General features: G+C 45.7%; 1 protein-coding gene across 1 annotated transcript; it reads right to left on the bottom strand.

The window, feature by feature from the left end:
* LOC145337745 (uncharacterized) lies at positions 1-27,661 on the bottom strand. Its single transcript, XM_080182585.1, has 20 exons — positions 27,545-27,661; positions 25,262-25,411; positions 24,826-24,903; positions 21,149-21,344; positions 20,260-20,340; positions 19,155-19,375; positions 16,233-16,383; positions 15,595-15,809; positions 13,974-14,091; positions 11,256-11,461; positions 11,048-11,171; positions 10,780-10,949; positions 8,603-8,700; positions 7,369-7,481; positions 7,221-7,265; positions 4,716-4,902; positions 1,298-1,433; positions 1,124-1,208; positions 320-427; positions 1-113 (listed from the first exon to the last, which is right to left on the bottom strand). Exons 1-20 carry the CDS (start codon positions 27,626-27,628, stop codon positions 1-3), a joined length of 2,679 nt encoding a protein of 892 aa, XP_080038711.1. The 5' UTR covers positions 27,629-27,661.

Genomic DNA, 27,661 nt, shown 5'->3' with positions numbered 1-27,661 from the left:
TCAGTAGTGGCGTCTGGATTTAAAGGCACATACCACAACAAAGAGTAGGATACCGCCCAGTACAGCTGCACCGACAGCTAATACCACCACCCAGGAAAGCTTCCAGTGAGTTCCTGGAACAAAGATAGAGAGAGGACTCAGAGCCAAGATTAGGTGATCAAGTCACTAATTCAGAACCAAACACTGCAAGCCACTTGTGTTCCAATAGTGCTTTCCCCCCCCAGTGGAGCTTTGATCTACAGTTCAGGTCAACTCTCCCCCATAACAAGATTAGATATTATAAAAATCACACTTAGCTTGCAAGTTGAGGGTCACTTACCATCACTAATATTGTGATCTGGAGACTGGTTCGCTCCGGTCAGAATGTTGATGGGTCCCGAGGACACAGCAGTCTGAAACTCTCGGGCAGAATGGTTAATGGTGTGGCCTGAATGTGGGCAAGAGCGTAGACACAAGTGAAATCAAGTTGCCGTGCAAACTGAGTGGTGTGGTAGTTAGCACTGCTGCCTGGGACATGGGTTACCATGTATACATGGGTGTCCTCCTACAGTCAAAAGAATTGATTGGCTATGCTCAGTTGTCCCTCAAGTGTCATGGGGGAAACTAGCAATCCAAATGTGATTGTGGGGAGAGATTTGGATGAGATTTCCATTGATGCAGGCTTGATGGCCTCCTGCCCTGTAGGGATTCTTTGGCTAAATAGTAGTGTGGCAGGAGGAATGCTCTATTTCTGTTCAAGATACATCTTAAATGCAGCCAGTTCCATGCACAACACCACAGCATAGGTGATCTAACATTAGAGTACAGGCTCTCCAATCTAATGACCCTCTAACCCAAGCTATTCCAATGTTATCCATATGCCTATCCATTGACCATTTGAATGCCCTTAAAGTGGGCAAGTCCACAACTGCTGCAGGCAGGGCATTCCAAACCCTGAGTAAAAAAGGGAGGATTGTTTATGTACCTGACTAGGTGTGTGGCAACTAGGAGGGGGTTTTCCAGTTGCTTCATTGCAGTGTTAATGCAAGCCTTGTGACTTAGTTTGGTTCAACTTTGGGGATACAGCTACATGGTGCTTAGCGCACTGAGTGGGGAAAGAGTACCAAGCCCAGCACAATATTACCTCCTCTCTTGTTAGTGGAACATTTCCTTCCACAAGAATCTGGATTTCTTTTGTCACACACTGCTACATTGCAGTGGAAGTAAACCTGTGGGGGTAGAGAGAGGAGAAAAAAGTTACTAGTCAAAACAGAGGGAACAACACTAGTTTACCAGCTCACCGATCTTCACTGCTTACCAGGCCCTGCAGGCCAGCAGAACTATTGGAGGCACAGGTTTCAACTTCAAACCTCTTCAGTGATGAGGGGTTCTTCACATCCCTTGAGGCCACTGGGTGTAAGGTGGTTTTGTAAGTTTCCATGCTGTTTTCACACCTGGAAAAAAAAAAGCAAAATCTCCATTAAAAAAAATCAAATAAGGGATTTGTTTGGATGAGTTAGACACCTCCAAGTGCTGAGGGTCACTATAATATACAAGTGAACTACATATTAGTAGGGTTATAGAACACTACAGCACAAACAGGCCCTTTGGCCCATGAGCTGCGCTGATCACATCAACACCTACCAATCTATAACCCCCCAATCCCATTAAACCCCATATACTCATCCAGAAATCTTTAAGACCCCAGCAAGTTTGCCTCCACCACCACTGACAGCAGCCGATTCCATTCACTCACCACCCTCTGAGTGAAAAACTTACCCCTAACATCACTTCTGAACCTCCCTCCCCGCACCTTAAATCTGTGTCCTCTCGTAGCGACCATTTCAACCTGGGGAAATAGCCTCTGAGAATCCACCCTATCTATTCCTCTCAACATTTTATAAACTTCTATCAGGTCGCCTCTCAACCTTCGTCTCTCCAGGAAAAAAAGAAGAGTCCCAGATCCCTCAACCTATCCTCATAAGGCATGCCTCCCAATCCAGGCAACATCCTTGTAAATCTCCTCTGCACCCTCTCAATAGCTTCTACGTCTTTCCTGTAGTGAGGCGACCAGAACTGCGCACAATACTCCAAATGAGGCCTGACAAGGGTCTTATAAAGTTGCAGCATTACCTCCCGACTCCTAAACTCAATCCTCTCGATTAATGAAGGCCAGGACACCATACACCTTCTTGACCACATCCTCCACCTGCGAGGCCGATTTAAGAGTCCTGTGGACCTGGACCCCAAGATCCTTCTGCTCTTCAACACTAAGACTCCTGCCCTTGATAGTGTACTCGTTCATCCCACTGGTTAATGTGATGTTAGTCAGAACTAGGCTGTAGAGAAAGGTCAGTCTAATGGCAGCAGGGAAAACCCCTAATTGATGCAACCTCTGACTTGTATCCCCCCCAGTAGAAGTTGGAAAAGAGAATTAAGGGTCCTTAATTATACTGGTTGCTTTTCCTGAGGCAGCAGGAAGTGTAGATAGTATCAATGGATGAGAAGCGCTTTGAGATAGACTGGGCTTTGTATGTGACCTATTTAGGTGTGGCCAGAGTAGGAACTATGCTTTCTATGTGTAAAAGTTGGTACTTAGAGCAGACATGCCAAAATTTCCTTAGTTTAAGTTGAGATGTTGGTGGGCTTTCAGCATATATAGGAGGGACTAGCTCACATTAGTGAAGAAAATCTTCTTCACAGCATACTCTGGCACCCTGTTTGGTTTGGAGATGCTTGGACGGGTTAACAGGAGAATTTGGCATAGATAGTGTAGTGTAAAGTGACCCAAACTGGGATTTCATTGAATCCTCAAACCCTCCAGTGCAGAAAGAGGCCCATTGAGTCTGCACTAACCACAAACCCACCCACACCCTACCCCCATATCCTTATATATTTACCTACTAATCCACACATCTCAGGGGCAATTTTGAACATGGCCAAATCAACTTAACTAGCACATCTTTTGGACTGTGGGATGAAACCCATGCAGACATGAGGAGAATGTGCAGACTCGTGACCCAAGCCAGGAAAATTGACCCCCCCCCCCCCCCAACCCCAAGTCCCTGGAGCTGTGAAGCAACAGTGCTAACCACTGTGCTGCCCCATTTATAAGAACATAAGAAATAGGAGCAGGAGTAGGCCATCCAGCCCTTCGAGCCTGCCCTGCCATTCAATAAGATCATGGCTGATTTGTGGCTCAGTTCCACATTCCCGCCCTCTCCCCATAACCCTTAATCCCCTCTCTTATCAAAAACCCATCAACCCGCGTCTTAAAAATATTTAGCGAGGCAGCCTCCACCACTTCAACAGGCAGAGAATTCCAGAGATTCACCACCCTTTGAGTGAAGAAGTTCCTCCTCAACTGTTCTAAACTGCCCCCCCTTTTATCTTGAGGCTGTGCCCCCTAGTCCTACTGTCTTTGAGCGGGAAGAGTCTCTCCACCTCTATCCTATCCATCCCATTCATCATCTTATACGTCTCAATGAGATCTCCCCTCATTCTTCTAAACTCTAACGAGTACAAGCCTAGTTTATTCAGCCTCTCCTCATAGCTCAACCCCCTCAACTCTGGTATCAGCCTAGTAAACCTCCTCTGCACTCCCTCCAAGGCCAAAATATCTTTGCGCAGGTGCGGCGCCCAAAACTGCACACAGTACTCCAGCTGTGGCCTCACCAATGCCGTATACAGCTGCAGCAAGACCTCCCTACTTTTATATTCAATCCCCCTCGCTATGAAGGCCAGCATCCCATTCGCCTTCCTGACCACCTGCAGGCTGGGTTTTTGCGACTCATGCACAAGGACGCCCAGGTCCCTCTGCACCGTCGCCTGCTGCAGTTTTTCACCCCGTAAGTAATAATCCTTCCTACCAAAGTGGACCACCTCACACTTGCCAACATTAAATTCCATTTGCCATTTCCTGGCCCATTCGCCCAGCCTATCTAGATCCTTCTGTAGACTCTCCACACCCTCCGCACAATTTGCCATTCCCCCAATCTTGGTGATTTGAACCTGGGTCCCTGATGGTGAGGCAACTGTACTAATCATTGAATGAGGAGATGATGAACAGCATGGAAAACAGGCCCCTTTGTCCTGATGTTAAGATGGCAGTGCAGGCGCAATATTTTCCTCCTCTACCCTTGAGAGAAGTCTATGCTCATGGTACCCCCCCCCCCATTGGAAACCAGATTAAAAAAGGGAGAATAATTTGTTACAATCAGCCTAAGAGCACATCTTTGGGGTGTGGGAGGAAACCCCACACAACCACAGGGAGAATGTACAAACTCCCACAGATGCTGGCCCAAATCCATGTATCTGCACAGCTCGCAGTGATAGTCACTGAGCTATTGTGGTGCCCATCTGCTGGTAGAGTTTTAAGCATACACAAAAGTACTAAGCTACTCTTGAAACATCCAAGAGCAGCCCACACATGACCCACTGTGTGCATGCCCCTCATTAGACAACAAGGTGGACTGAAACACTGATGAAGTTACCTGATGGGCTTCCAAGTCTTCAAATAAGACTTGGATGAATTCAGAGGCAAGGTGATGGACAGAAAGGGTTGTTTGAGGAGGGGGGGGAGAAAAGGAAGGAATATTGGATGGTAGAACAGGCTCATTCCATTTCAGATCTGTCATTGATTGAATTACATGAGTGTCCAATAGTGAGAAAGCTCCCATTTCCCCAAAATGAGTGGCCAACTGGTAGAGTAGTGGGTTATCAAGATCGTCACTTACCCATCCACAATAATGTCCCACTGGGGCTGGCCAGCCATCTCCGCTGATGGAGTTGCCCAACAGTTTTCCAAGAACAACTCAGCATTGGAGTCGTTGTAGAGAAGCTCAATCTCAAAGTACAGGGGCTGAGAGAGGTGGACAGGCACTGGGTACTCTTCGTCTTGGTAGAAACTAGTGTAGGATAGATCTAGCAAGACAAAAAAAAAGAATCAAAATCCCTGCAGTGTAGAAAGGCCATTGTTGTCTGCAGTGACAACCCATCAGGCCATCTTATGGTTCACCTTCCATAACCATGGGTTGGCTTACTAGGAGTGAGGGAATCTCTCCAGTGTACAAGATTCTAACTGGGACCATTCTTTGAATCTACCTTCTGGTGGGAGAGAATCTAGGACTTGGGGGGGCAGTCAGTTTGAGGATAAAAGGGGTAATCTTTAGGATTGAGGTGAGAAGTTTCTTCACCCAGAGGCTTGTGGAATTCACTATTACAGAAAGTAGAGGCTAAAAATTGTTTGAAAACATTATAGATCTTGGGGCTGGGGAAATCAGAGTATGAATTCAATAATCAAAAATGAATCAGGGTTAAAGGCTGGCTGGCCTACTCCTGCTTCTAGTTAGAGTCTAGAAATCCCCTTCACTTGACATCTTTGGGCTCTTAAAAAAGGGACAACTTAGCATGGCTAACCTACCCAACCTGCACTTGTTATTGTGCAAGGAAAACCAGAGCACCTGGACAACACATTCTCCTTGTTGTTATCTGAGGCTGGACTTGAATCTAGGCCTCTGGTGCTGTGAGGCAGCAGTGCCAACTACTGTTCCAAGATCTGGTGGCACAGTGTCCCAGTTGGTATCAAACAGTAATGGACTCTAGCCTAAAACAATAACTATAAAAATAGATAAGGGTCAGGGATGGAAGGGGGGATTGGTAATGTTAAAATGTCAGCATGGGCTCATTGGGCCTGTTTTTGTTCTAAGTTGTGTAGGAATCTTTATATACCTGACTCATAGCAAAAGAACATAAGAACATAACAAATAGGAGCAGGAGTAGGCCATCTAGCCCTTCGAGCCTGCCCCGCCATTCAATAAGATCATGGCTGATCTGTCGCTGCTCAGTTCCACTTTCCCGCCCTCTCCCCATAACCCTTAATCCCCTCTCCTATCAAAAACCCATCAACCCGCGTCTTAAAAATATTTAAGAGGCAGCCTCCACCACTTCAATGGGCAGAGAATTCCAGAGATTCACCACCCTTTGAGTGAAGAAGTTCCTCCTCAACTCCGTTCTTGAGGTTGTTTTCATTAGAAAGAAGGTGGCTGTGAGGGGACCTTATTGAAACATAAGATGATTAGAGGTTTAGACAGGGTGGACAGTGATAGCCTTTTTCCTTGGATGGAGAAAGCTAGCACGAGGGGGCATGGCTTTAAATTAAGGGGGGGTAGTTATAGGACAGATGTCAGGGGTAGGTTCTTTACCCAGAGGGTGGTGAGGGATTGGAATGCCCTGCCTGCTGCAGTTGTGGATGTGCCTAGTTTGGGGGCATTTAAGAGATCCGTGGATAGGTTTATGGATGGAAAGGGTTTGGTTTAGGTTAGAGGGTCATTGTTTTTTAAACTGGTCGTTGCAACATCGTGGGCTGAAGGGCCTGTTCTGTGCTGTAATGTTCTATGTTCTAAACCACCCCCCCTTTTATCTTGAGGCTGTGCCCCCTAGTCCTACTGTCCTTTCTGAGCGGGAAGAGTCTCTCCACCTCTATCCTATCCATCCCATTCATCATCTTATACGTCTCAATGAGATCTCCCCTCATTCTTCTAAACTCTAACGAGTACAAGCCCAGTTTATTCAGCCTCTCCTCATAGCTCAACCCCCTCAACTCTGGTATCAGCCTAGTAAACCTCCTCTGCACTCCAAGGCCAAAATATCTTTGCGCAGGTGTGGTGCCCAAAACTGCACACAGTACTCCAGCTGCACTACACTAAAGGCTACACTAATATAATTAGCTATGTTGGGGTCACATCAAATGGTGTACCAGCCTGGTGCAAGGCATGTTGCTCTGGGAGCAAGAGGACTTAAATATAATAAACTAGATAACTAGGCTTGTACTTGTTAGAGTTTAGAAGAATGAGGGGAGAACTCATTGAGACACAAGATGAATGGGATGGATAGGAGGTAGAGAGACTCTTCCTGCTCAGAAAGGACAGTAGGACTAGGGGGCACAGCCTCAAGATAAGGCGGGGGGGGTTGGTTTAGAACAGAGTTGAGGAGGAACTTCACTCAAAGGGTGGTGAATCTCTGGAATTCTCTGCCCATTGAAGTGGTGGAGGCTGCCTTGCTAAATATTTAAGATGTGGGTTGATGGGTTTTTGATGAGAGGGGATTAAGGGTTATGGGGAGAGGGTGGGAATGTGGAACTGAGCCACGATAGATCAGCCATGATCTTATTGAATGGTGGGGCAGGCTCAAAGGCCTACTCCTGCTCCTATTTCTTATACAAGTCTAAGTCATGCCAATACCTCGGGCCAATCTTGCATGCAGATTCAGAACTTCTACCTCTTTACCTGGAGACAAAGAAGAATGGATGTTATGTAGCAGGATCAAATGGTAGGTTGCATCTATGCCTTTTCTGCACCCACCACCCCCCAGCTGAGTTTGGGGACTTACTTTGTCTGACCAGTGACAAACCCTCAACAACTTGGAACCCAGCAGGGAGGAATCCAAAACGGACTTGAATGCTCAAAGTATCGTTGATTGGGTAACGACACAAGATAGTTAATCTAAAAAGAGACAGACAAATTCAGAGTAAGTTAGTGCAAGGTTTCCTCAACAAGAGTTTAACATTCAAAGCATCTGGATATGGGACAATACTACTTGGAGACTGAGAATCCTGCTGCGAGTCACTCACCATCTACCTTTGGGGTACTGCCCAAGTAGAGTTGAGTTCCAATACCACCCAGGACACAGCCTGCCCAAGTGGCACTCCATCCAAATAGCCATTGAAGTGGCAACTCTATAAAAGATGCAGTAACTTAAGGTTCCTTAGGCAGCACCACTATTTAGAAGATCATCATGGATAAATGCTACGACCCTACAAGTTTCCCTTTGAACTCCACCAGGGAAAAAAATTGGTATGTCTTGGAGTGTTGGGCACATTAATACCAGCAGTGGTTAGCACTGTTGCTTCACAGCTCCAGGGTTTGATTCCTGGCTTGGGTGAGTTTGCACATTCTCCTTGTGTCTGTGTGGGTTTCCTCCCAGTCCAAAAGATGTGCAGGTTAGGTTGATTGGCTATGCCAATAAATTGCCCCTTAGTGTCCAGAGATGTGTAGGTTAGAGGGTATAATATGTAGGGATATGAGTGTAGGGCTTGGGTGGGATTGTGTTCAGTACAGGCTCATAGTAGGAGCAGGAGTAGGCCATCTAGCCCTGAGCCTGCCCCACCATTCATAGCTGCTATGAAGTGGATCAGTTCCACTTTCTCCCCATAACCCTTAACTCCCTTATCTACCCACAACTTAAATATATTCAGCAAGGCAGCCTCCACCACTTCAACAGGCAGAGAATTCCAGAGACTCACCACCTTTTGAGTGAAGAAGTTCCTCCTCAACTCTAAACAGCATTCCCCCCCTTATCTTGAGGCTGTGCCCTCTAGTCCTGCTATCTTAAGCAGGAAGAATCTCTACCTCTACCCATCCCTTTCATTATCTTACAAGTTTCTATAAGATCCCCCCTCAGCCTTCTAAACTCCAATGAGTACAGACCCAGTCTATTCAGTCTCTCTTCATAGTCCCAACCCCCTCATCCTGCACTGTAGGGTTCTATTCTCATACCAGATGGGGCTGCAATGCCACAATTAATCTCCCAAGATGTCCCATTTCAAGGCTTACCCCACACCTACCTGTAGTCAGGATCTCTGGTTATTATAGGGTAGTCAAGTGGTACACTCTCTTTTTGGTAAGAGATTTCATTTTCATAAGTGATGTAGTCCTTTGTGAACTGGAGAGAGAGAGAGAATTTGTAGGAACAAATGAGGTGAGAGATTGTCACACAATGCAAATTAAAACAGGGAAAGATTATAACCAAATATGGCATTCATTGCCACAAGGGGAGTTGTGGATACTTAGGTGACTACCCCCTAACCAGAATACAAAGCTAATGAAGCAGGGCAGGTGCAAGTTGTGGTGAACAGATACAGGCTAGACTGGATGGCCTGTCAATTATATTTATAGCTCTCCATGTCAGGAGATATTCATGGGAGGTTTTGATGGCCTAGTGGTATATTGGTAGGCTATTAACTAGAAATAGTTTTAATCCCACTATGGGTGATGTTATAATTTAAATTCACCCAAAAAAAAATCTGGAGTTGAGTATTATGAAACCATTGTTGGAAAACCCCTATTCACTAGTGTCCTTCAGAGGAAATCTGCCATCTTTACCTTGTCTGGCCTATGTGGCTCTAGAACCACAGCAATGTGGTTGATACGAGATGTTGGCCAGCTAGTGATACCCACGTCCCACAAGTGAATAAAAACTTCAGCTCACTGAAAAACAGAAACTAGGCTAGGGGAAACCAAGCTAATTGGCAAATCCAAGTATTTTGTCATTTTAATTCTATTAGTGTCTTGCTCATTAGTCCAGCAGTGACCATTCCCCTAGGGTCACCTTACTACTGAAGGATGTGGAGACTCTGGAGTGTAGAGGAGGTTTAACCAGGATGTTGCCTGCTATGGAAGGACTGGGCTATGAGGAAAGATTGAGCAAATTGGGGCTCTTTTCCTTTGAAAGATGGTGATTGGGGGGGAAATCTAAGGTATGCCAGATGAAGGGTATAGATAGGAAATAGCTTACTACTGTTTACTCTGTTAAGGACATATATGAGGGGACCACAGGCTTAGAGAGTGAAGGGGAAGGAAAAAGAAAAGAGGTATAACAGATATTGGAGGGAGGTTTTTCCACAGAGGGTAGTTGGGGGGTATGGAATGCTCTGCCAAGCAAAGTGGAGGTAGGCATGCTGGATTTGTTTAAGAGTTACTTAGACAGGCACATGGATGGGTTGGAGATGGAGAGATATAGGAGATTTTTTATTTAAAACAAGGTCCATTAGCATTGGGACATCCCTGGTAATGTACAAGGATGAGGAATGATATGATGTTTTTCCTTTTAATCTACAGGTTTTAAGTCAGTCTGCCTTGTTGTCCAATGAGGGGCATACACACCATGGGTTGTACTAGGGCTGCTCTTGGATGTTCAAGAATAGCCTAGTACTTCATGTCATTAGTGTACGCTTAAACTGGACCAGATGCTGGGCAACACAACAGCTCAGTGACTATCACTGTTTGCTGGGCAGATACATGGATTTGGGCCAGTGTCTGGGAGTTTGTGCATTCTCCCTGTGCTTGTGGGTTTTCTCTGGGTGCTCTGGTTTTGTCCCACACCCCAAAGATGTGCTATTAGCCTGATTTAGGGACAATTACCTCCAATTAGTTCCCCTCAATGTGGAATGCCATACTCAAGAGGGTCATGGGTGGAGGGGGTACTGGTAATGTTAAAATGGTGGTGAGGGCTTGTTTGGATGGGGGGGGGGGCGGAAAATGATAGAAATTTGTTACACTTCAAGTTATAATAAATCTTGTTGCTTTAACCATTTTTGGGAGATCCTCAAGAGAAAGTAATTTGCCTGGGGACTTGAGAAGCTGAGTTAGAGAGATTGAATAGGTTAGGACTTAATTCCCTGGAGTGTAGAAGAATGAGGGGAGATTTGAGAGAGGTGTATAAGATTTTGATGGGTATTAGATAGTGAATGCAAGCAGGCTTTTTCCACTAAAGGAAAGAGAAAAAAAAAGGTGTTAAGGGTGAAAGGAGAAAGTTTGGGAAATATAGGGGGCTTCTTCAGATTAGGTGGAGTGTGGAATGAGCTGTGGATAAAGTGGCAAATGCAGGGTCACTTAACATTAAAAAGTTGGACAGGTACATGGATGAGGGTGGTGGTGGAGGAATATGGTCCAAGTGCAAGTCTAGACCAAAAACCCAGACAGGCCTGTTTGAGCTGTAATTTATGGTTCTAAGTCTGCTTACCCTTGCAATGGTTCCACATGAGTTGATGTCAAACACAAACAGTGCCTTGGTCCCATCCTGGTCTTTGGGGCCACAGGTCGGATCCCTCAACACCAGTCTACGCACATCAATGTCTGGGACGGTTACTGTTGACTTGACAGTCACAGCAACAGTACCGTTTTGGAAACACACTGGAATAAAAAAAGCAAATTTTATACATTTGTTCTAAGATCTTTAGAAAAGAGAGCCTTGGTATGTTGGAGGAGCACTTTGCAAATTGCTCACTTACCCAAGACTTCCTCCTGAGGGATTGAGAAGGTACATCGTACTGTGAAGTTACTGTACACCTCCAGTGTCTGGTTGTCCTTCAGACTGAAATCAATCTTAGCTTGCAATTTGTGCAGAGAGATTGCCTGAAGGGAGTTAGATTGCATGGTTAGAGTGCAGTTACATAGCAAGGTAGGAGAGAGACTGGTAAAAGCAAGGGGTGGGGGTACCTCATGAACTACTCCAGGAGCAGAAGACGGAACTGCCAAGTAAAAGTGTGTGCCGTTCTCCATTGTCATGTAGCCGTACGTCTGAGCTAGTTCAAAGCTCAGTAATTCATTACCAACATAGGGCAGCCAGTAATGATCTAGGTTCCCATGTTTCAGGGTCAGGTAGAGGATTGCATCTCCACAGTAACCAACCAGAACTGGAAGCACTGGAGGAAGAGAAAGATGGTTAGAGATTACAGCATCACTGCCATCCCCATGTTTAAAGTCTAACACCAGGTTTCAGTCCAACCGATTGATTGTAAATTCACTAGCTTTCAGGTTAGCCCCTTCGTCAGGTGAATGGAAAGTTCTGGCCTCAGACAGAGTGTATAAAGCAGACAGTTTACAGATTATTGATTAGAATGCGAATCTTTACATCTAACCTGCTGTTCAAGTCTTAAGTGGCTGACAATGTGTGTGGAAGGATCACTGATCACAGGTTAAAGAGATGTGTATTGTCTCCAGACAGTACAGCGAGTGAGGTTTTGCAAACCCAGGCAAGTCAAGGGGGTTGCAGATAGTGTGACATGAACCCAAGATCCCTGTTTAGAGTGTCCTCATGTGTGGAATTTGGCTATCAGTCTCTGCTCTGGTGTGTTGTGAAGGCCACCTTGGAGAACGCTTACCTGAAGGTCAGAGGCTGAATGCCTGTGCCCACTGAAGTGTTTACCAACAGGGAGGGAACACTCTTGCCTGGTGATTGTTGAGCGATATTCATTCATCTGTTGTAGTGTCTGCATGGTCCCCCCTGGCCTAGGAGGCCAGGGTTAAGACCTTGGTTATAAGCTTCAGAATTTAAGATCTCAAACCACCTTGTACAATTAGGTGAATGGCCAAGGTCTTTTCCTAGACTGGGGGGGGGACAGTCCCACATTTGGTGTAGGATTAAGGCAAAGGGGTGATTTAAAAAAAGGTACAAGAGACATTGACCCCCAGGGGGTGGGGAGTGTATGGGATGAGCTGCTGGAGGTGGCTACAATTAAATACATTTTTGGCAGGTACATGGATGGATGTTAAGAGCTTTGATGCACCCAATTAGTTTCCTACACTGAATTATCATAGAACCCTACAGTGCAGGAGGCCCATCAAGTCTACACTGGACACAATCCCACCCAGGCCCTACCACCCCCCCCCCCCCCAATATTATGCCCACTAATCTCTAACCTACACATCCCTAGACACTAAGGGGCAATTTCTTAGCATGGCTAATCAGCCTAACCTGCACATCTTTGGACTGTGGAGGAAACTGGAGTACCTGGAGGAAACCCATGCAGACACAAGGAGAATGTGCAAACACCACAGATAGTGACCCAAGCTGGGAAATCGAACCCAGGAGCTATGAAGCAGCAGTGCTACCCCAAGTAGTCCTTTGTTGGCATGGACAAGTTGGGCCAGTTTAGCCTAGATTCTGTACAGTATGGAGGCCATTCAGCCTGCACCAAATCCCACCCTATCCCCACAATTATCCTGCTAATCCCCTAAAACTAGGATTTGGCATGACTGATGCACTTTAGCTGCACACATTCTTTGCAGAGAGTGGGAGGAATCCCATGTAGACATGGGGAGAATGTGTGAACTCTATACAAGTGACCCAAGCTGGGAAAAAACCAAACTTGGGTCCCTGGTACTGAGGTAGTGCTAACAATGTTGTACATCTGACTATTAGATAGTGGGAGAAGGTGACAGGTCCCACATGCAGAAAGTTCACAAGGATAATTCCTTGAGCAAAAGGGTTGAGATTCATTGGAATTGAGAAGTGATGTAATTTGATGATTATCTAGGGGGGGGGGGGGGGGGTACTAATTTAAGACTACCACAAGGAGAAATCCCTTCACTCGAGGGCAAGCTTTTGGAACAAGAGTCTTTGTAATATTGTGGATAAGTAGGGGAAATTGGTATGTGTCAGATCATCCATGATCCTACTGGATGGCTTAGGATGCTTGATGGGCTGAATGGTCTTTGTTCCTGTTACCCCTGCTAATTTTGAGATCTGACTGTAGCATTCAAACCCTATTTAGGGTTATGCGATGTGGCCAAAAATAGACCATCTAAAAAAAAAAGTGGCCATTTGTAAATCACTCTGGGACAATTGGGCAAAAATTAAAAGACAGACTAGCTTGTCATGTTAAAACAGGATATGGTCATCTTCATGATGGGACTTGTCACTAGGTTGTGTGACAGTGAAGGGCACTGACTCCATATTATAGGGTGGGAGGTTTGTGACCTGAGCCTCCAGACACCCAGAGATTTGGTGTGGCAGCATCTGATTTGGTGGGGGAAGAAAATCAAGTCCTATTGACCATTCAAAAGGGTCATGAAACCCAATAGGATACAAGGGTGCTGTGCAACTAGGAATCTGACCCTCATGAGCTACAAAATGGTGACCATTGCCAACTGGGGTGCCACCACAACTAGAAAAAAGTAGTAAGACCAGAACCAGAGTGCCAGACTATGCAGATGACTGACTACTCAGCCCACAGATAAAGGCCAATATCTGCTTGCCAGTCACACAAAGTCAAGGTCTTGTATTGGACTTAGAATTTTCTTGTAAGAAAACAACTTGGGTGGGTTAAAATAGATATTGGTTGTACTAAGATGTACACTTGTAGACTGTAGGAGTGTTACAACAGTGTGGCAGGCAAGTTATGTATTCATGGGATAAGCCAAAAATGTACTCACCAACATCATGCACATCAGTGATGATAACCACAGGGATTGTGAAGACCTCATCATCTGGGATGATGTTGAAGATTAGAGTCATGTTCATTGTATACCTTCTGATGTCATCATGGAGATACTAGAGAAATCAAGTTATATTGTCAGTTGGAGAAATACATGGCTGGGTTTGCAATATTGTACAGTGGGTGACTTGAAGTTACACTGGCAGTTTATAAACACTGGGTTTTGGCAAAAAAAAGTACAGGAACAGGCCCTCCAAGTTGCACTGAATGAACTAAAAATTCCCCTACTCCAAGGGGGAAAAAATATCCCTCTTAAGATGGCTTTGTCAAAACACCCCTTGAGGGTCTTTGTATGCACTGCCACTACCTCCCCTGGCAGTTCCACCCACAGATACCTCTTAAACTTTGTCCCCTAATTTGATTCCCCACCCAGGAAAATAGCTGACTATCTACTGTCCCTGCCCCCAGTCTTGTAGGCTTTTATTAAGCTGCCCCTCAACTTCCCTCACTCCACTGAGAACAAACCAAGTTTCTCCAACCTCCTCAGAGAATGCCCTACCTACTAGGCACCATCCTGGTAAATCTGTACCCTCTCCAAAGCCTCCACTTAGCAAGTGTGAGGTTATCTACTTTGGCAGAACTAATAGTAGGAGGGATTACTATTTAAAAGGCAAAAAGCTGCTGCATGCTACAGTGCAGAGGGACCTGGGGGTCCTTGTGCATGAGTTGCAAAAACCCAGTCTGCAGGTGATCAAGGTGAATGGGATGCTGGCCTTTATAGTGAGGGGGATAGAATATAAAAGTAGGAGGTCTTGCTGCAACTGTACAGGGCACTGGTGAGGCCACAGCTGGAGTACCGTGTGCAGTTTGTCACCACACTTGCACAAGGATATATTAGTGTTGGAGGGAGTGCAAAGGAGGTTCACTAGATACTGGAGATGAGGGGGTTAGACTAAGAGACTAAATAGACTGGGTCTGTACTCAGTTTAGAAGAATGAGGGGGGGAAATCTTAGAGACACAAGATAAAGGGGATGGATAGGGTAGAGGTAGAGAGATTCTTCCTGCTTAGAAAGGATAGCAGGACTAGAGGGCACAGCCTCAAGATAAGGGGGCAGTTTAGAACAGAGTTGAGAAGGAACTTCTTCACTCAAAGGGTGGTGAATCTCTGCCCATTGAAGTGGTGGAGGCTACCTTGCTAAATATATTTAAGTCACAGGTAGATAGGTTTTTGGTAGGCAAGGGAATTAAGGGTTATGGGGAGAAAGTAGGAAAGTGGAACTGATCCACTTCAGATCAGCCATGATCTTATTGAATGGTGGGACAGGCTTGAAGGGCTAGATGGCCTACTCCTGCTCCTATTTCTTACATCCTTCTGTTAGTGGTGACCAGAATCAAACACTATATTCCAAGTGCAGCCTAAGGTTCTATAAAGCTGCAATGTGACTTATCAATTTTTAAACTCAATACCCTGGCTATTGAAGGCAAGCACGCCTTTTTGACCACTTCCTGCTTGTGTACTTGTACACCCTATGGCAGTGTGTTCCTGGATCCCTACAATCAGGCCACAAGTGGATTTAGAATGACAAGTGTTCTTGAAGAGTTGGTGCTTGAAAGGTACCTGCTGTTTGATGAATGGTGCGCCAACATCCACCATGATAGTAAAGCCAATGGTACCATTAGGATTGGCGACAGGGTAAATATCATATCCATGTTTCTTCATGTCATCTACAGAGAGATTCCTGTTTGCCACACCAATGGACAGGATCTCCACATCAGGGAGGAATGGGCCAACTGAGATATTAAAGTGTTCCTTGGGGCGAGTAGTGTCAGCATCTAAGAGGGAAATAATAAAAACAGATGAGCTGTCATCATGCAATATACCATTAAATTTCCTCCCCCAGAATAGTCAGGCACTCACCTTGAAGCAGATCTGGGGCATTGAAAGCCTACCCTAGTCAAGGGAAAAATACTACTCAAGAGCCCAATGGATTGTAACTGGGGGGTTCCAAACCCTCATTCCTGTAGACTGGGGTACAATCCAGTCAGAGTGCATCTTTAGTTAAATGCCAAAGCTTTGTTCTATCCTCTCAGATAGGATGGCAAACTCAAGACTTCATGACTTAAGGCTCTGGGAGCCATGTCCACCTTCACCAAGAGATGGTGTGGGGAGAATGGAGTTTGAGAAAAGATTGGCGACCAAAGTACTTTGCAATGAGCAAGTGAAAGAATATCCCTCAAAAAAAAAAAAGGACTCACCAATAACATTGGGAACTTCAGGAATGAAAGGTGTGGATGCCAGGCGATATACTCTATGTTGAGTCAGTTCCTGCAGTTGGTCTAACCACTGGTGTTCTAGAAGCAAGTGGATGGTGTAGACTATTCCATAGGTGTTGTTGACTGCATGACTCTGAAAAGGAGGGGGAAAAATGACTGTTACTGCCAAGTTATGCTCACTTCTATGCCATAGAAGTGCTTGCTCATGAGAACATAACATAAGAAATAGGAGCAGGAGTCGGCCATCTAGCCCTTCGAGCCTGCCCCGCCATTCAATAAGATCATGGCTGATCTGTTGTGGCTCAGTTCCACATTCCCGCCCTCTCCCCATAACCCTTAATCCTCTCTCTTATCAAGAACCCATCAACCCGCTTCTTAAAAATATTTAGCGAGGCAGCCTCCACCACTTCAACTGGCAGAGAATTCCAGAGATTCACCACCCTTTGAGTGAAGAAGTTCCTCCTCAACTCCATTCTAAACTGCCTCCCCTTTATCTTGAGGCTGTGCCCCCTAGTCCTACTGTCTTTTTTGAGCGGGAAGAGTCTCTCCACCTCTATCCTATCCATCCCATTCATCATCTTATACGTCTCAATGAGATCTCCCCTCATTCTTCTAAACTCTAACGAGTACAAGCCTAGTTTATTCAGCCTCTCCTCATAGCTCAATCCCCTCAACTCCGGTATCAGCCTAGTAAACCTCCTCTGCACTCCCTCCAGGGCCAAAATATCCTTGTGCAGGTGCGGTGCCCAAAACTGCACACAGTACTCCAGCTGCAGCCTCACCAATGCCCTATACAGCTGCAGCAAGACCTCCCTACTTTTATATTCAATCCCCCTCGCTATGAAGGCCAGCATCCCATTTGCCTTCCTGACCACCTGCTGCACCTGCAAGCTGGGTTTGCAATGAGTTATTAGGTTAACCTGTACAAACACCTCAGAGGCCAATGGCTTAGACTCTGCACCCTACGTGGACTTGACTATGCAGTGCAGAATAGATTTGGCCCATTGAGTTGGCACTGAGCACAAATCCAGCCATTTGCCCTAGCTAATCCCTGACCCCAAGGGGTCATTTAGCATGGACAATCCCCCAACATCTTGTGGGTGGAAACCCATGCAAACAGGGAGGGGAAAGGTGTACAAACTCCAGTGACCCAAGGCTAGATTGAACCCAATCCCTGGTGCTGTGAGCAACAGTGCTAACCATGGCTAAAGATTGAAACAGTTTTAGAATTGAATACGCTGTATTCCCATAGTGAAACTCACTCAAAAAACCATGAGAGAATTTAGTTATAAGAATGTTAGCCCTGGGGGATCATCACAGGCTCCCATATCTGTGCACAGGATATAGTGATGGGTGTTAAGTAACCTCCAAGGGGAGGTTGACAAATCTTAGCCTAAGGGTTACAATCTTCATGAGAACTAGGTGCTATTGTAGGCTTGCTCAAGGGTGTTAAGTAACAGGTCTAGACAACTGAAATATGGTCCAAACTCTAGCATCTGAATTGAAGAGCAAGGGAAGGGGGGGGTAGCACAGTAGGGCCCCAGTTCTAGCCTTGGGTTACTATTGTACAATCCCCAATAGTGCAGATGAGGCCATTTGGCCCATTGAGTCTGCACTGACAATCCCAGCCATGCCCTATCACCACATCCCTGACATTAGGGTCAGTTTAGCATTGCCAATCCATTGAACATTTGCATCAGCTTCCTCCCAGAGGGCTGCTCTTGGATGTTTGAAAGTAGCATTAGTGTACACTTAAACTGGACCAGACGCTGGGCAACATGACAGCTCAGTGACTCTCACTGTTTGCTGTGCAGACACATGGATTTGGAGCCAGAGCCTGTTGGAGTTTGCACATTCTCCCCATGCTTGGGTGGGTTTTCTCTGGTTTCCTCCCACACCCCAAAGATGAGTTATTAGGCTGATTGAGGGAAAACTAATTCAAGGACAATTTATTACAATTTAGAGGCTATTTCCCCGGTTTGAAATGGTCGCTACGAGAGGACACAGATTTAAGGTGCGGGGAGGGAGGTTCAGAAGTGATGTTAGGGGTAAGTTTTTCCACTCAGAGGGTGGTGAGTGAATGGAATCGGCTGCCGTCAGTGGTGGTGGAGGCGAACTCGCTGGGGTCTTTTAAAAGACTTCTGGATGAGTATATGGGGTTTAATGAGATTGAGGGTTATAGATAGGTCTGTAGGTTGGTAGGTGATGTGATCGGCGCAACTTGTGGGCCGAAGGGCATGTTCTATGTTCTATGTTCTATGTTCTATGTTCTATGTTCTATGTTCTATGTTCTATGTTCTATGTTCTATGTTCTATGTTCTATGTTCTATGTTCTATGTTCTATGTTCTATGTTCTCCAATGTGGAATGCCACAAGATAAGGGTCATGGGTAGAGGGGGACTGGTAATGTTAAAATGGTGACATGGGCTCATTGGGCCAAGGGCCTGTTTTTGTTGATACACAGAAGGTACAAACTCTACACTGGCAGTCACTGAACTTTGATCTCTGGTGCTGTGAGGCTGTTGTACTAGCCACTGTACCCCAGTTTGTACATTGTTATTTCCTTCCAGTCTGAAGGATGTGCTGGTAGGTGGATTGGCTGAGAACATGCATGGGAACCAGGCCCTTTGGCCCAACAAAGGTTGTGCTGCCATTGAGAGTCCCCTCATGTCTACACTTATGGCACTCCACATTGAGGGAGTCCCTCAAGTGTCCCACCCAGGACATATAGAAGTTAATTAGCTCAGGAATGGGCCTCAGTAAGAATGTGTCGACTGGAAGGGCCAAAAATGGCCTCCTTCAGCATTGTATGTTCCATGATTCTCAGACTACAGCAGAGAGGTTTGTGCCAAGATGCCAGGCAAGAATATGCCCCCCATTGAGAGAGAATAGTGATGAACTGACCTTACTCACACCTCCTTCTGCCCCAACTGGAATGACAATGGCTATCACAGACATATTGACATACAGCTCATAGCCTCTCTTCTCCAGAGTTTTATCATCCAGAAACTTGCCATCGATGCCCATGACCACCATATCTGCTGTTATGTTAGCTGGGAATACCAGAGGATCCAGAATCCTTGGTGAGGGCCAAATTAGCTTGTTGTCCTTCAAGATGGTAGGACCTGAAAAGAAAGAATTGGGAGTTGGTTTCAGTAATTGGAATGTCTTGCTGCAGTTACACAAAAGGTCTTAAGATAACTGGAAGTACAGTTTTGGGTTTCCTCAAGGGGTGTAGGATGTTAGGACTGAGATTTCAAATTGGTCGGATCACACTTGATGGCAAAAGAAATGTACAAGGAGTTTGTTGGGAAGGGGCAAACTCAGGAACCAAATTGCAATAGGATGTTCCTAATTGGTGTCATTGAAGGCATGAAGAGTTGTGAAACTCTACCCAAAGCATTTGAATGAACTAGATATAGCTCTTGGATGAAGGGAATGAGGATAAGAGGAACTAAGAACATAAGAAATAGGAGCAGGAGTAGGCCATCTGGCCCTTCGAGCCTGCCCCGCCATTCAATAAGATCATGGCTGATCTGTTGTGGCTCAGTTCCACTTTCCCGCCCTCTCCCCATAACCCTTAATCCCCTCTCTTATCAAGAACCCATCAACCCGCTTCTTGAAAATATTTAGCGAGGTAGCCTCCACCACTTCAACGGGCAGAGAATTCCAGAGATTCACCACCCTTTGAGTGAAGAAGTTCCTCCTCAACTCTGTTCTAAACCGCCTCCCCTTTATCTTGAGGCTGTGCCCCCTAGTCCTACTGTCTTTTTTGAGCGGGAAGAGTCTCTCCACCTCTATCCTATCCATCCCATTCATCATCTTATACGTCTCATATGTCTAGTTGGATGATCAACTATAACCATAATGAACAACAGGCACAAAAAGGACTGAGTGGCTTGCTCCTAAGTAGATGCTATTACAACAACTAAAGGATGGTTACCCAGCCTCAAGAACCAACTAGTTCAAAAAAAGTCAGGTGATGAGGATGGAGTTCTCTTGAACTTACCAATTGGACAGGCAGTTGAGCTGTCAACCAACAGGATCAGCCATCTTTGTTTGTAGAAGACTGTTGCCTTAATGCTTTCAACTGGCATGTTGTCAATCTTAGGAAAAAAGGATAGTGGACCAATTAGACTCCATAGTGAATAATGCATTGAGAGAGTGTTCAGGAACTACAAGTAGTTAATTGACTTCACTCCTCATTATATCCAGCACCATCATTGATGTCAGCTGTCCTGACCCAGACTTGGATGGGGGCAGGGTAGAGGAAGAGCTACACTTTAGCTCATAATTGGGGGGGGTTGTAATGTCCTGTCAGTGGACTAGCAATCTAAAGTTCAAACCCCCATCCAACAAAATAAGCAATTAAAGTCTCAATTTGTTGTTGATGGAGATCTCCTGTAGGAGACAGTGGTCTACTCAGATAAAGTAGAAGCTAGTTGGCCCAAGGGCAACAACTGCTGGGCTGGCCAATGACACCTGCATCTTGTGCTAGCACTTTTGGGTTGCTTGCATACAACCACAAGCATTTGTGTTCTAGAAATGTATGCAAAAAACCCAATATGAAATCCATTGCATTTCAGAAGTGGATTGAGAGTTAGTTTACACCAAAATCTGAGCCTCTTCAGTATAGGGGGCCATTTGGCCTAGTGTACTAACCACAATCCTACCAGTTCCCCTATTCCTGTAGGGGATTTACCCTGCTAATCCCCCTGACAGTCAATCCACATCTTTGTCTTGTGGGAGAAAAGACCATTGCAGATATGGGGAGAGTGTGCAGAGATTGTACACAGTGACTGGAATTGAACTTGGGTCCCTGGTGTTGCGAGGCAGTAATGCTAACCACTGCTGCCCTATCTATTCACTGTACTGATACAATCCTAGCTCAGAGATACTATGAATGGGACTGACCATTATAACACTTGATTCATTGGATTTGTACGGAGCTCGGAACACAACCCGGGAAGCAGTAGTGTTGACGCCATATCCCAGAGAGTGCGCTTGTGTGGTGGTCATCGTCTTCAGCTGGGTCACCTCCCCATCAGTCACTTGAAATACAATCTGCCAGACTGAGGTAATGGCCTCTTGAGCCTGGAAGAGATGGCAAGCAAGCTCAGCACAAAAAACTTCTCTACATTTTAGAGAGACTGATCCAATACCAGAGTAGCGTCCTCCAAAAGCAACTCACACCAAGAGTGACAGCAACATTTCCATCAAGATTAAAAACTCAACTGATTGAGCTTGTTATTGGCTCAAGTCCCACTTTAGGGCTTACACAAGAATCTTATTATTAGGTCTGTCATTTAAGGTATTAATGGTCATCTATATAGACATAGACAAAGTGTTGCCTGGTCTGAATGGTATTTGCTACGAGTAGAGGTTCAATAAGCTTGGCTTCTCACTGGAAGTAGTGTTGAGGGGGTGACCTGATGGAGATTAATGGCACACAGAATGGATAGTTAGATCAAAGAGGTACAAGATTATGAAGGGTTTAGAACATAACAGGCCCTTCGGCCCACGATGTTGCACCGACCAATTAAGAAAAAGCAATGACCCACTAATCTAAACCAATCCCTTTTTGTCCATAAACCTATCCACGGATCTCTTAAACGCCCCCAAACTAGGCGCATTTACAACTGCAGCTGGCAGGGCATTCCAATCCCTCACCACCCTCTGGGTAAAGAACCTACCCCTGACATCTGTCCTATATCTACCACCCCTTAATTTAAAGCTATGCCCCCTCGTGCTAGCTTTCTCCATCCGAGGAAAAAGGCTATCACTATCCACCCTATCTAAACCTCTAATCATCTTATATGTTTCAATAAGATCCCCTCTTAGCCACCTTCTTTCTAGCAAAAAAAAACCTCAAATCCCTCTCTCTCCTCATAAGACCTCCCCTCCATACCAGGCAACATCCTGGTAAACCTCTGCAAAGCCTCCACATCCTTCCTGTAATGTGGGGACCAGAACTGCACACAATACTCCAAGTGCACCAGAGTTTTGTACAGTTGCAACATGACACTGTGGCTCCTAAATTCAATCCCCCTACCAATAAATGCCAAGACACCGTATGCCTTCCTAACAACCTTATCAACTTGATTTCCAACTTTCAGGGATCTAGGTGCACATACACCTAGATCCCTCTGTTCATCCACACTATTCAGGGTCCTCCTGTTAGCCCTATACTCTACACATCTGTTATTCCTGCCAAAGTGAATTATCTCACACTTTTCTACATTAAACTCCAAGACAGAGTAAACAGTGGTAAGCTATTTCCTCTGTTAGAGACACACTGTACAAGTGGCCATAGGCTTAGGGTGGGGGTGGTACAACAGATATTAGAGGGAGGTTTTTCCACAGAGGGTAGTGGGGGGTATGGAATGCTCTGCCAAGCAAGGTGGTGGAGGCAAACACACTGGAGTTGTTTAAGAGTAACTTAACAGGCACATGAGTGGGTTGGAGATGGAGGGATATTGGAGATGGTTTTAAATAAGGTTCGTTACCATTGGGACGTCCCTGGTAATGTATAAGGATGTGGAATGATAAATGTTTTTCTCTTTTAATTCACAGGTTTTAAGTTGGTCTGCCTTGTTGTCCAACAAGGGGCAGACACGATGGGTTGTACTAGGGCTGCTCTTGGATGTTTGAGAATAGCCTAGTGCTTCACATTGTTAGTGTGCACATAAACTGGACCAGATGCTGGGCAAGACAACAGCTCAGTGACTATCACTGTTTGCTGTGCAGACACATGGATTTGGGCCAGTGTCTGTGGGAGTTTGCACATTCTCCAGGTGCTCTGGTTTCCTCCCACACCCCAAAGATGTGCTAGTAGGCTGATTGGAGGTAATAAATTGTCCCCAAATTAGTTTTCCCCTCAATGTGGAATGCCATAAGCAATAGATAAGGGTCATGGGTGGAGGGGGAGACATGTTAAAATGGTGGCACAGGCTCATTAGGCCAAAGGGCCTGTTTTTTTCCTTTTGACCTGATGGAGATTGGCACAGAGAGTGAATAGTTGGATGCTTTTTCCTAGCAGAGGATGTTCTAGGGGGTTTAGGTAGTGGGAGCAGGTATGATAACATCACTCAAGGGCAAATGAATAGAATGTGAATGGAAGGATATTGACTATCCTTTAGTTTAGCTAGGCATCATGCTGGCCTGGAGGGGATGAATGGCCTGTTCTGTCTGCTCAGGTGATAGACCAGGAATCCTTAGGATGCATGCAAAGTGGCTGCCATGACTTGAATTTGTCAAATCCCACAGATCAGGAGGCCATTTGGCCCATTGAGTTTGCACTGAGCACACAGTCCCATTGGTCCTTACTCCATAATCCCTACCTTAGCTAGTCCCCCTGCTCCCCAAGGGGCAATTTAGCATGGCCAATCCACCAAGTGTACTCAAAAGAAAGGCATACAGACATGGGGACAATGTGCAAACTCCACAGACAGTGGCCCAAGCCAGGAATCAAACTTGGTTCCCTGGCACAGTGAGGTAGTGCCAACCACTCCCATGGAATGGGAGTTGTTAGCTGGCCAGCATTTATTGCCCCATCCCTAGGTGGGGCTTGGCAGGCAGTTGAGTCAACTACATTGGGGCTCTGGAGTCACATGTAGGTCAGAACAGGCTAGGATGGCAGATTTCCTACCCCAAAAAAGGAACATCAGATTGTGGCACAGTGGGTTAGCACTGCTGCTTCACAGTGCCAGGGACCTGGGTTCAATTCCCAGCTTGGGTCACTGTGTGAAGTTTGCACACATTCTCCCCATATCTGGGTGGGCTTCCTCCCAGTCCAAAGATGTGCAGATTAGGTTGATTGGCTTTGCCAAAACAATTTGGCTAGTGTCCTGGGATGCTTAGGTTAGAGGGATTAGTGGGTAGAGTGTGTAGGGATATATGGGGGGGCCTGGGTGGGATTGAGATTGGTGCAGACTTGGTGCCTTTCTACACTGTAGGGTTCTAGGAAATGTTTTCCCTTGACAATTGTTCTGTAGATTCTTAGCTCTAAAATATTCTTGTGAATTCAGATTCCACTATATATAAAAACAAACAAAAATCAGCCTGGGAAGCAGGCCCAATGAGCCCATGCCACCATCTCAACACCACCAGTCCACCTCTCTACCATATATGCCATGGCAGGATTTGAACCCAAGTCTCCAGAGCATTAGCTGGAGTTTTTGGATTGAGAGACTAGCAGTAATATCACCAGGCCACTGCCTCCCCTGTAAGGCACATTCTCAATCCTTAAAAAAAGGTCAAAAAAATATCAGACTGGGAACAGGCCCTTTAAAACTTGCACTGACCATGCTGCCTGACTGAAGAGTCCCCTACTCTTTTGGGGGATCATATCCCTCCATTCATGTATTTGTCCAGACACCCCTTAAAAACCTCATTGATTCTACTTCCACTACCTCCCTTGGTAGTGAGTTCCTGTCTGGCTTTTCAATGGTGGTCCCCAATAGGACATTGAACACCTCAATGTGACTTCACTGAAACAATGTTGAAATTGTTCATTCATTGCCATGAAATGTCAGTGTTGCTATACAAGATACACCTCTATACAGGAGTCACTTACTGCTGGTATAACTGCTTCCCAGTCCTCCATTTCCATTTGTTCTTCAGCAATTCCAGGGAATAATCTTCTAACAGAAACCTAGGGGGAAAGGAAAGTCCCACATCTTGAAGACAACATCAACAATTCTTAGATTCATCTTTCCATTGACTGCAGGGGGTGTAATGAATTTGCAAATCTACAAAGATCAGGTTGTATCCTTGAGTTACTAGTTGGGCCAAGGGAAGATTTGACTAAGATTTAACTGCAGCATTTGCATACAGGAAATATCCAGGGTTTGCAACTCAAGCACAAGTTGGAGTGCTTATGGAGAGTGGGAATACAAGGCACCCAATTGGCCTATGGTCGTCTAGTCAAGATGGTGATTATAGCTGTTGGGTCAAGTTGCTTGGCAGCCAATACAAATTGAAGAGGACATCCACAAAAGACAGAATCTTACCTCCATGTAAGTCTCTTCACAAACTATTTCTCTGGAACCCCATGGGTATCCAAGTCCACAAGTCATGGAGAAAGAGAGAGTGGTGAAGAATCCAGGAATGGACTGGTGCTCGATGTTCAGGTGGATGTTGAGGGAGAAGGTGTCATCATTCTGAAGAGGATGAGCCAAAAGACAAGTTCAACTTGCTACAGTCCATTACAACACCCATTGTTAAGCATGATCAGTTACCACTGCAGATAGTCATCTACATGGTAGGTATTGTTAATCCAGGATGCAGTTTTCCTGCATAGTTACCAGCTAGTTTCAAATATATTTATGGCAAAAAATGTCAAAGATATCGTTTTAGTGGTAGGATTGCATGGGGACACATCTATCTTGGGGCAGCAGTGGGTTAGCACTGCTTCTTCATAGCTCCAATTCCCAGCTTGGGTCACTGGAGTTTGCACATTCTCCCCATGTCTGAGTGGGTTTCCTCCCACAGTTCAAAGATGTGGGAGTTAGGTTGATTGGCTTTGCTAAGAAACTGCCCCTTAGTGTCTAGGGATGTGTGGGTTAGAGGGTATAATGTGTAGGGATATGGGGGTAGGATTGTGGTCAGTGCAGACTCAATGGGCTGAAGGGCCTCTTTCTGCCCTGTAGGGTTCTATGATTCCAAGTATGTTTTGAAAAAGTGTTGGGGGGGGCAGAATAATTGGCACCCTATTCTAGATCCCCCTGGAGAGGGTGGAAGAAATAGGAGCAGGAGTAGGCCATCTAGCCTGCCCACCATTCAATAAGATCATGGCTGATCTGTCATGGCTCAGTTCCACATTCCCACCCTCTCCCCATAACCCTTAATCCCCTCGCTTATCAAAAAGCTATCAACCCACATCTTAAAGATATTTAGCGAGGCAGCCTCCACCACTTCAACGGGCAGAGAATTCCAGAGATTCACCACCCTTTGAGTGAAGAAGTTCCTCCTCAACTCTGTTCTAAACCGCCCCCCCTTTATCTTGAGGCTGTGCCCCCTAGTCCTACTGTCCTTTGAGCGGGAAGAGTCTCTCCACCTCTATCCTATCCATCCCATTCATCATCTTATATGTCTCAATGAGATCTCCCCTCATTCTAACGAGTACAAGCCTAGTTTATTCAGCCTCTCCTCATAGCTCAACCCCCTCAACTCCGGCATCAGCCTAGTAACCCTCCTCTGCACTCCCTCCAAGGCCAAAATATCCTTGCGCAAGTGCGGCGCCCAAAACTGCACACAGTACTCCAGCTGCGGCCTCACCAATGCCCTATACAGCCACAGCAAGACCTCCCTACTTTTATATTCAATCCCCCTCGCTATGAAGGCCAGCATCCCATTCGCCTTCCTGACCACCTGCAGGCTGGGTTTTTGCGACTCATGCACAAGGACCCCCAGGTCCCTCTGCACTGTCACCTGCTGCAGTTTTTCATAACCCTTAATCCCCTTGCCCAAAAAAAAAAACTTATCAACCCACGTCTTAAAGATATTGAGTGAGGCAGCCTCCACCACTTCAATGGGCAGAGATTCACCATCCTTTGAGTGAAGAAACCACTCATTTATGTAGAAGGCTGATCTTAGATGTCTAAAAGATAGAGGGGCATAGATCAACGATATAGTCTCTTTCCTCCCCCCCAAAAAAGGTAGGGAGCCTAAAACTAGAGGGCACAGGTTTGAGGAGAGAATGGGGAGATGCAAAAAGGGTCAATTTTCTCCCCATGGGGTGGGGAGTGTCTGGAATAAGCTACTAGTAGGAGGTGGGTACAGTTTTGTCTTAGAAGCATTTAAGACAGTTATGTTAACATGGATAAAGCAATTGGGACTAGCTTAGTGGTTTGAAAGAGGGTGGCATGAACAAGTTGGGATTAAGGGTCTGTTCTGTTAAAAAAAACTTGGAACGCTTTTCTCCTCACCATCAACAGTTAGTTCAAATCCTCTTGAGGATCGATGCCTCAAGGAATCTTACCACATGGTTAGCACTGCCCCCACCAAAAATAGCAGCATTGCTGCCTTAGTGCTAAGAACTTGGGTTGATTCTGGTCTGGCATATGCAGGTTAGATGGACAAGTCATGGTCATTGCAGATAGGGCAAGGTGGTCTTTGGGGAAGTCAGAATGCCAAATGGTCTCTTTCTGCCCCAGAAGGCTAATTTTCACTTTAAAAATAAGGACACCTCCAATTGTTAGAGCTTCCCCCTCCAAACACTACTGAAAAATCATATTTTAATCACCCCACTATCAAGTTGGTGTTGGTTTCTCCTGAAAGAAAGAGAGACTCACATCATTCTGAACCACACAGGCCAGGAACGAGGTCCTGATCTCCAGATTCCCCCATTTGTCAGCACCAAGATTGAAACCACACATAGCCGCAAACCGAGGAGTCAGTGGAAACTTGTT

The sequence above is a fragment of the Carcharhinus amblyrhynchos genome, unplaced genomic scaffold (genome assembly GCF_965287045.1).
Source record: "Carcharhinus amblyrhynchos unplaced genomic scaffold, sCarAmb.v2.hapA scaffold_69, whole genome shotgun sequence".
In the NCBI taxonomy this organism is placed as follows: domain Eukaryota; kingdom Metazoa; phylum Chordata; class Chondrichthyes; order Carcharhiniformes; family Carcharhinidae; genus Carcharhinus; species Carcharhinus amblyrhynchos.
This window is presented reverse-complemented; position numbering and strand designations above follow the sequence as displayed.

Excerpts from the sequence above, each read along its gene's own strand:
- LOC145337745 (XM_080182585.1), bottom strand. The coding sequence starts at position 27,628 with ATGTGTGGTTTCAATCTTGGTGCTGACAAATGGGGGAATCTGGAGATC. Across the intron at positions 24,904-25,261 it reads GTGAAGAGACTTACATGGAG|GTTTCTGTTAGAAGATTATT; the intron begins GTAAGATTCTGT and ends CTTTCCCCCTAG. Across the intron at positions 1,434-4,715 it reads TGGGACATTATTGTGGATGG|GTGTGAAAACAGCATGGAAA; the intron begins GTAAGTGACGAT and ends TTTTTTTTCCAG.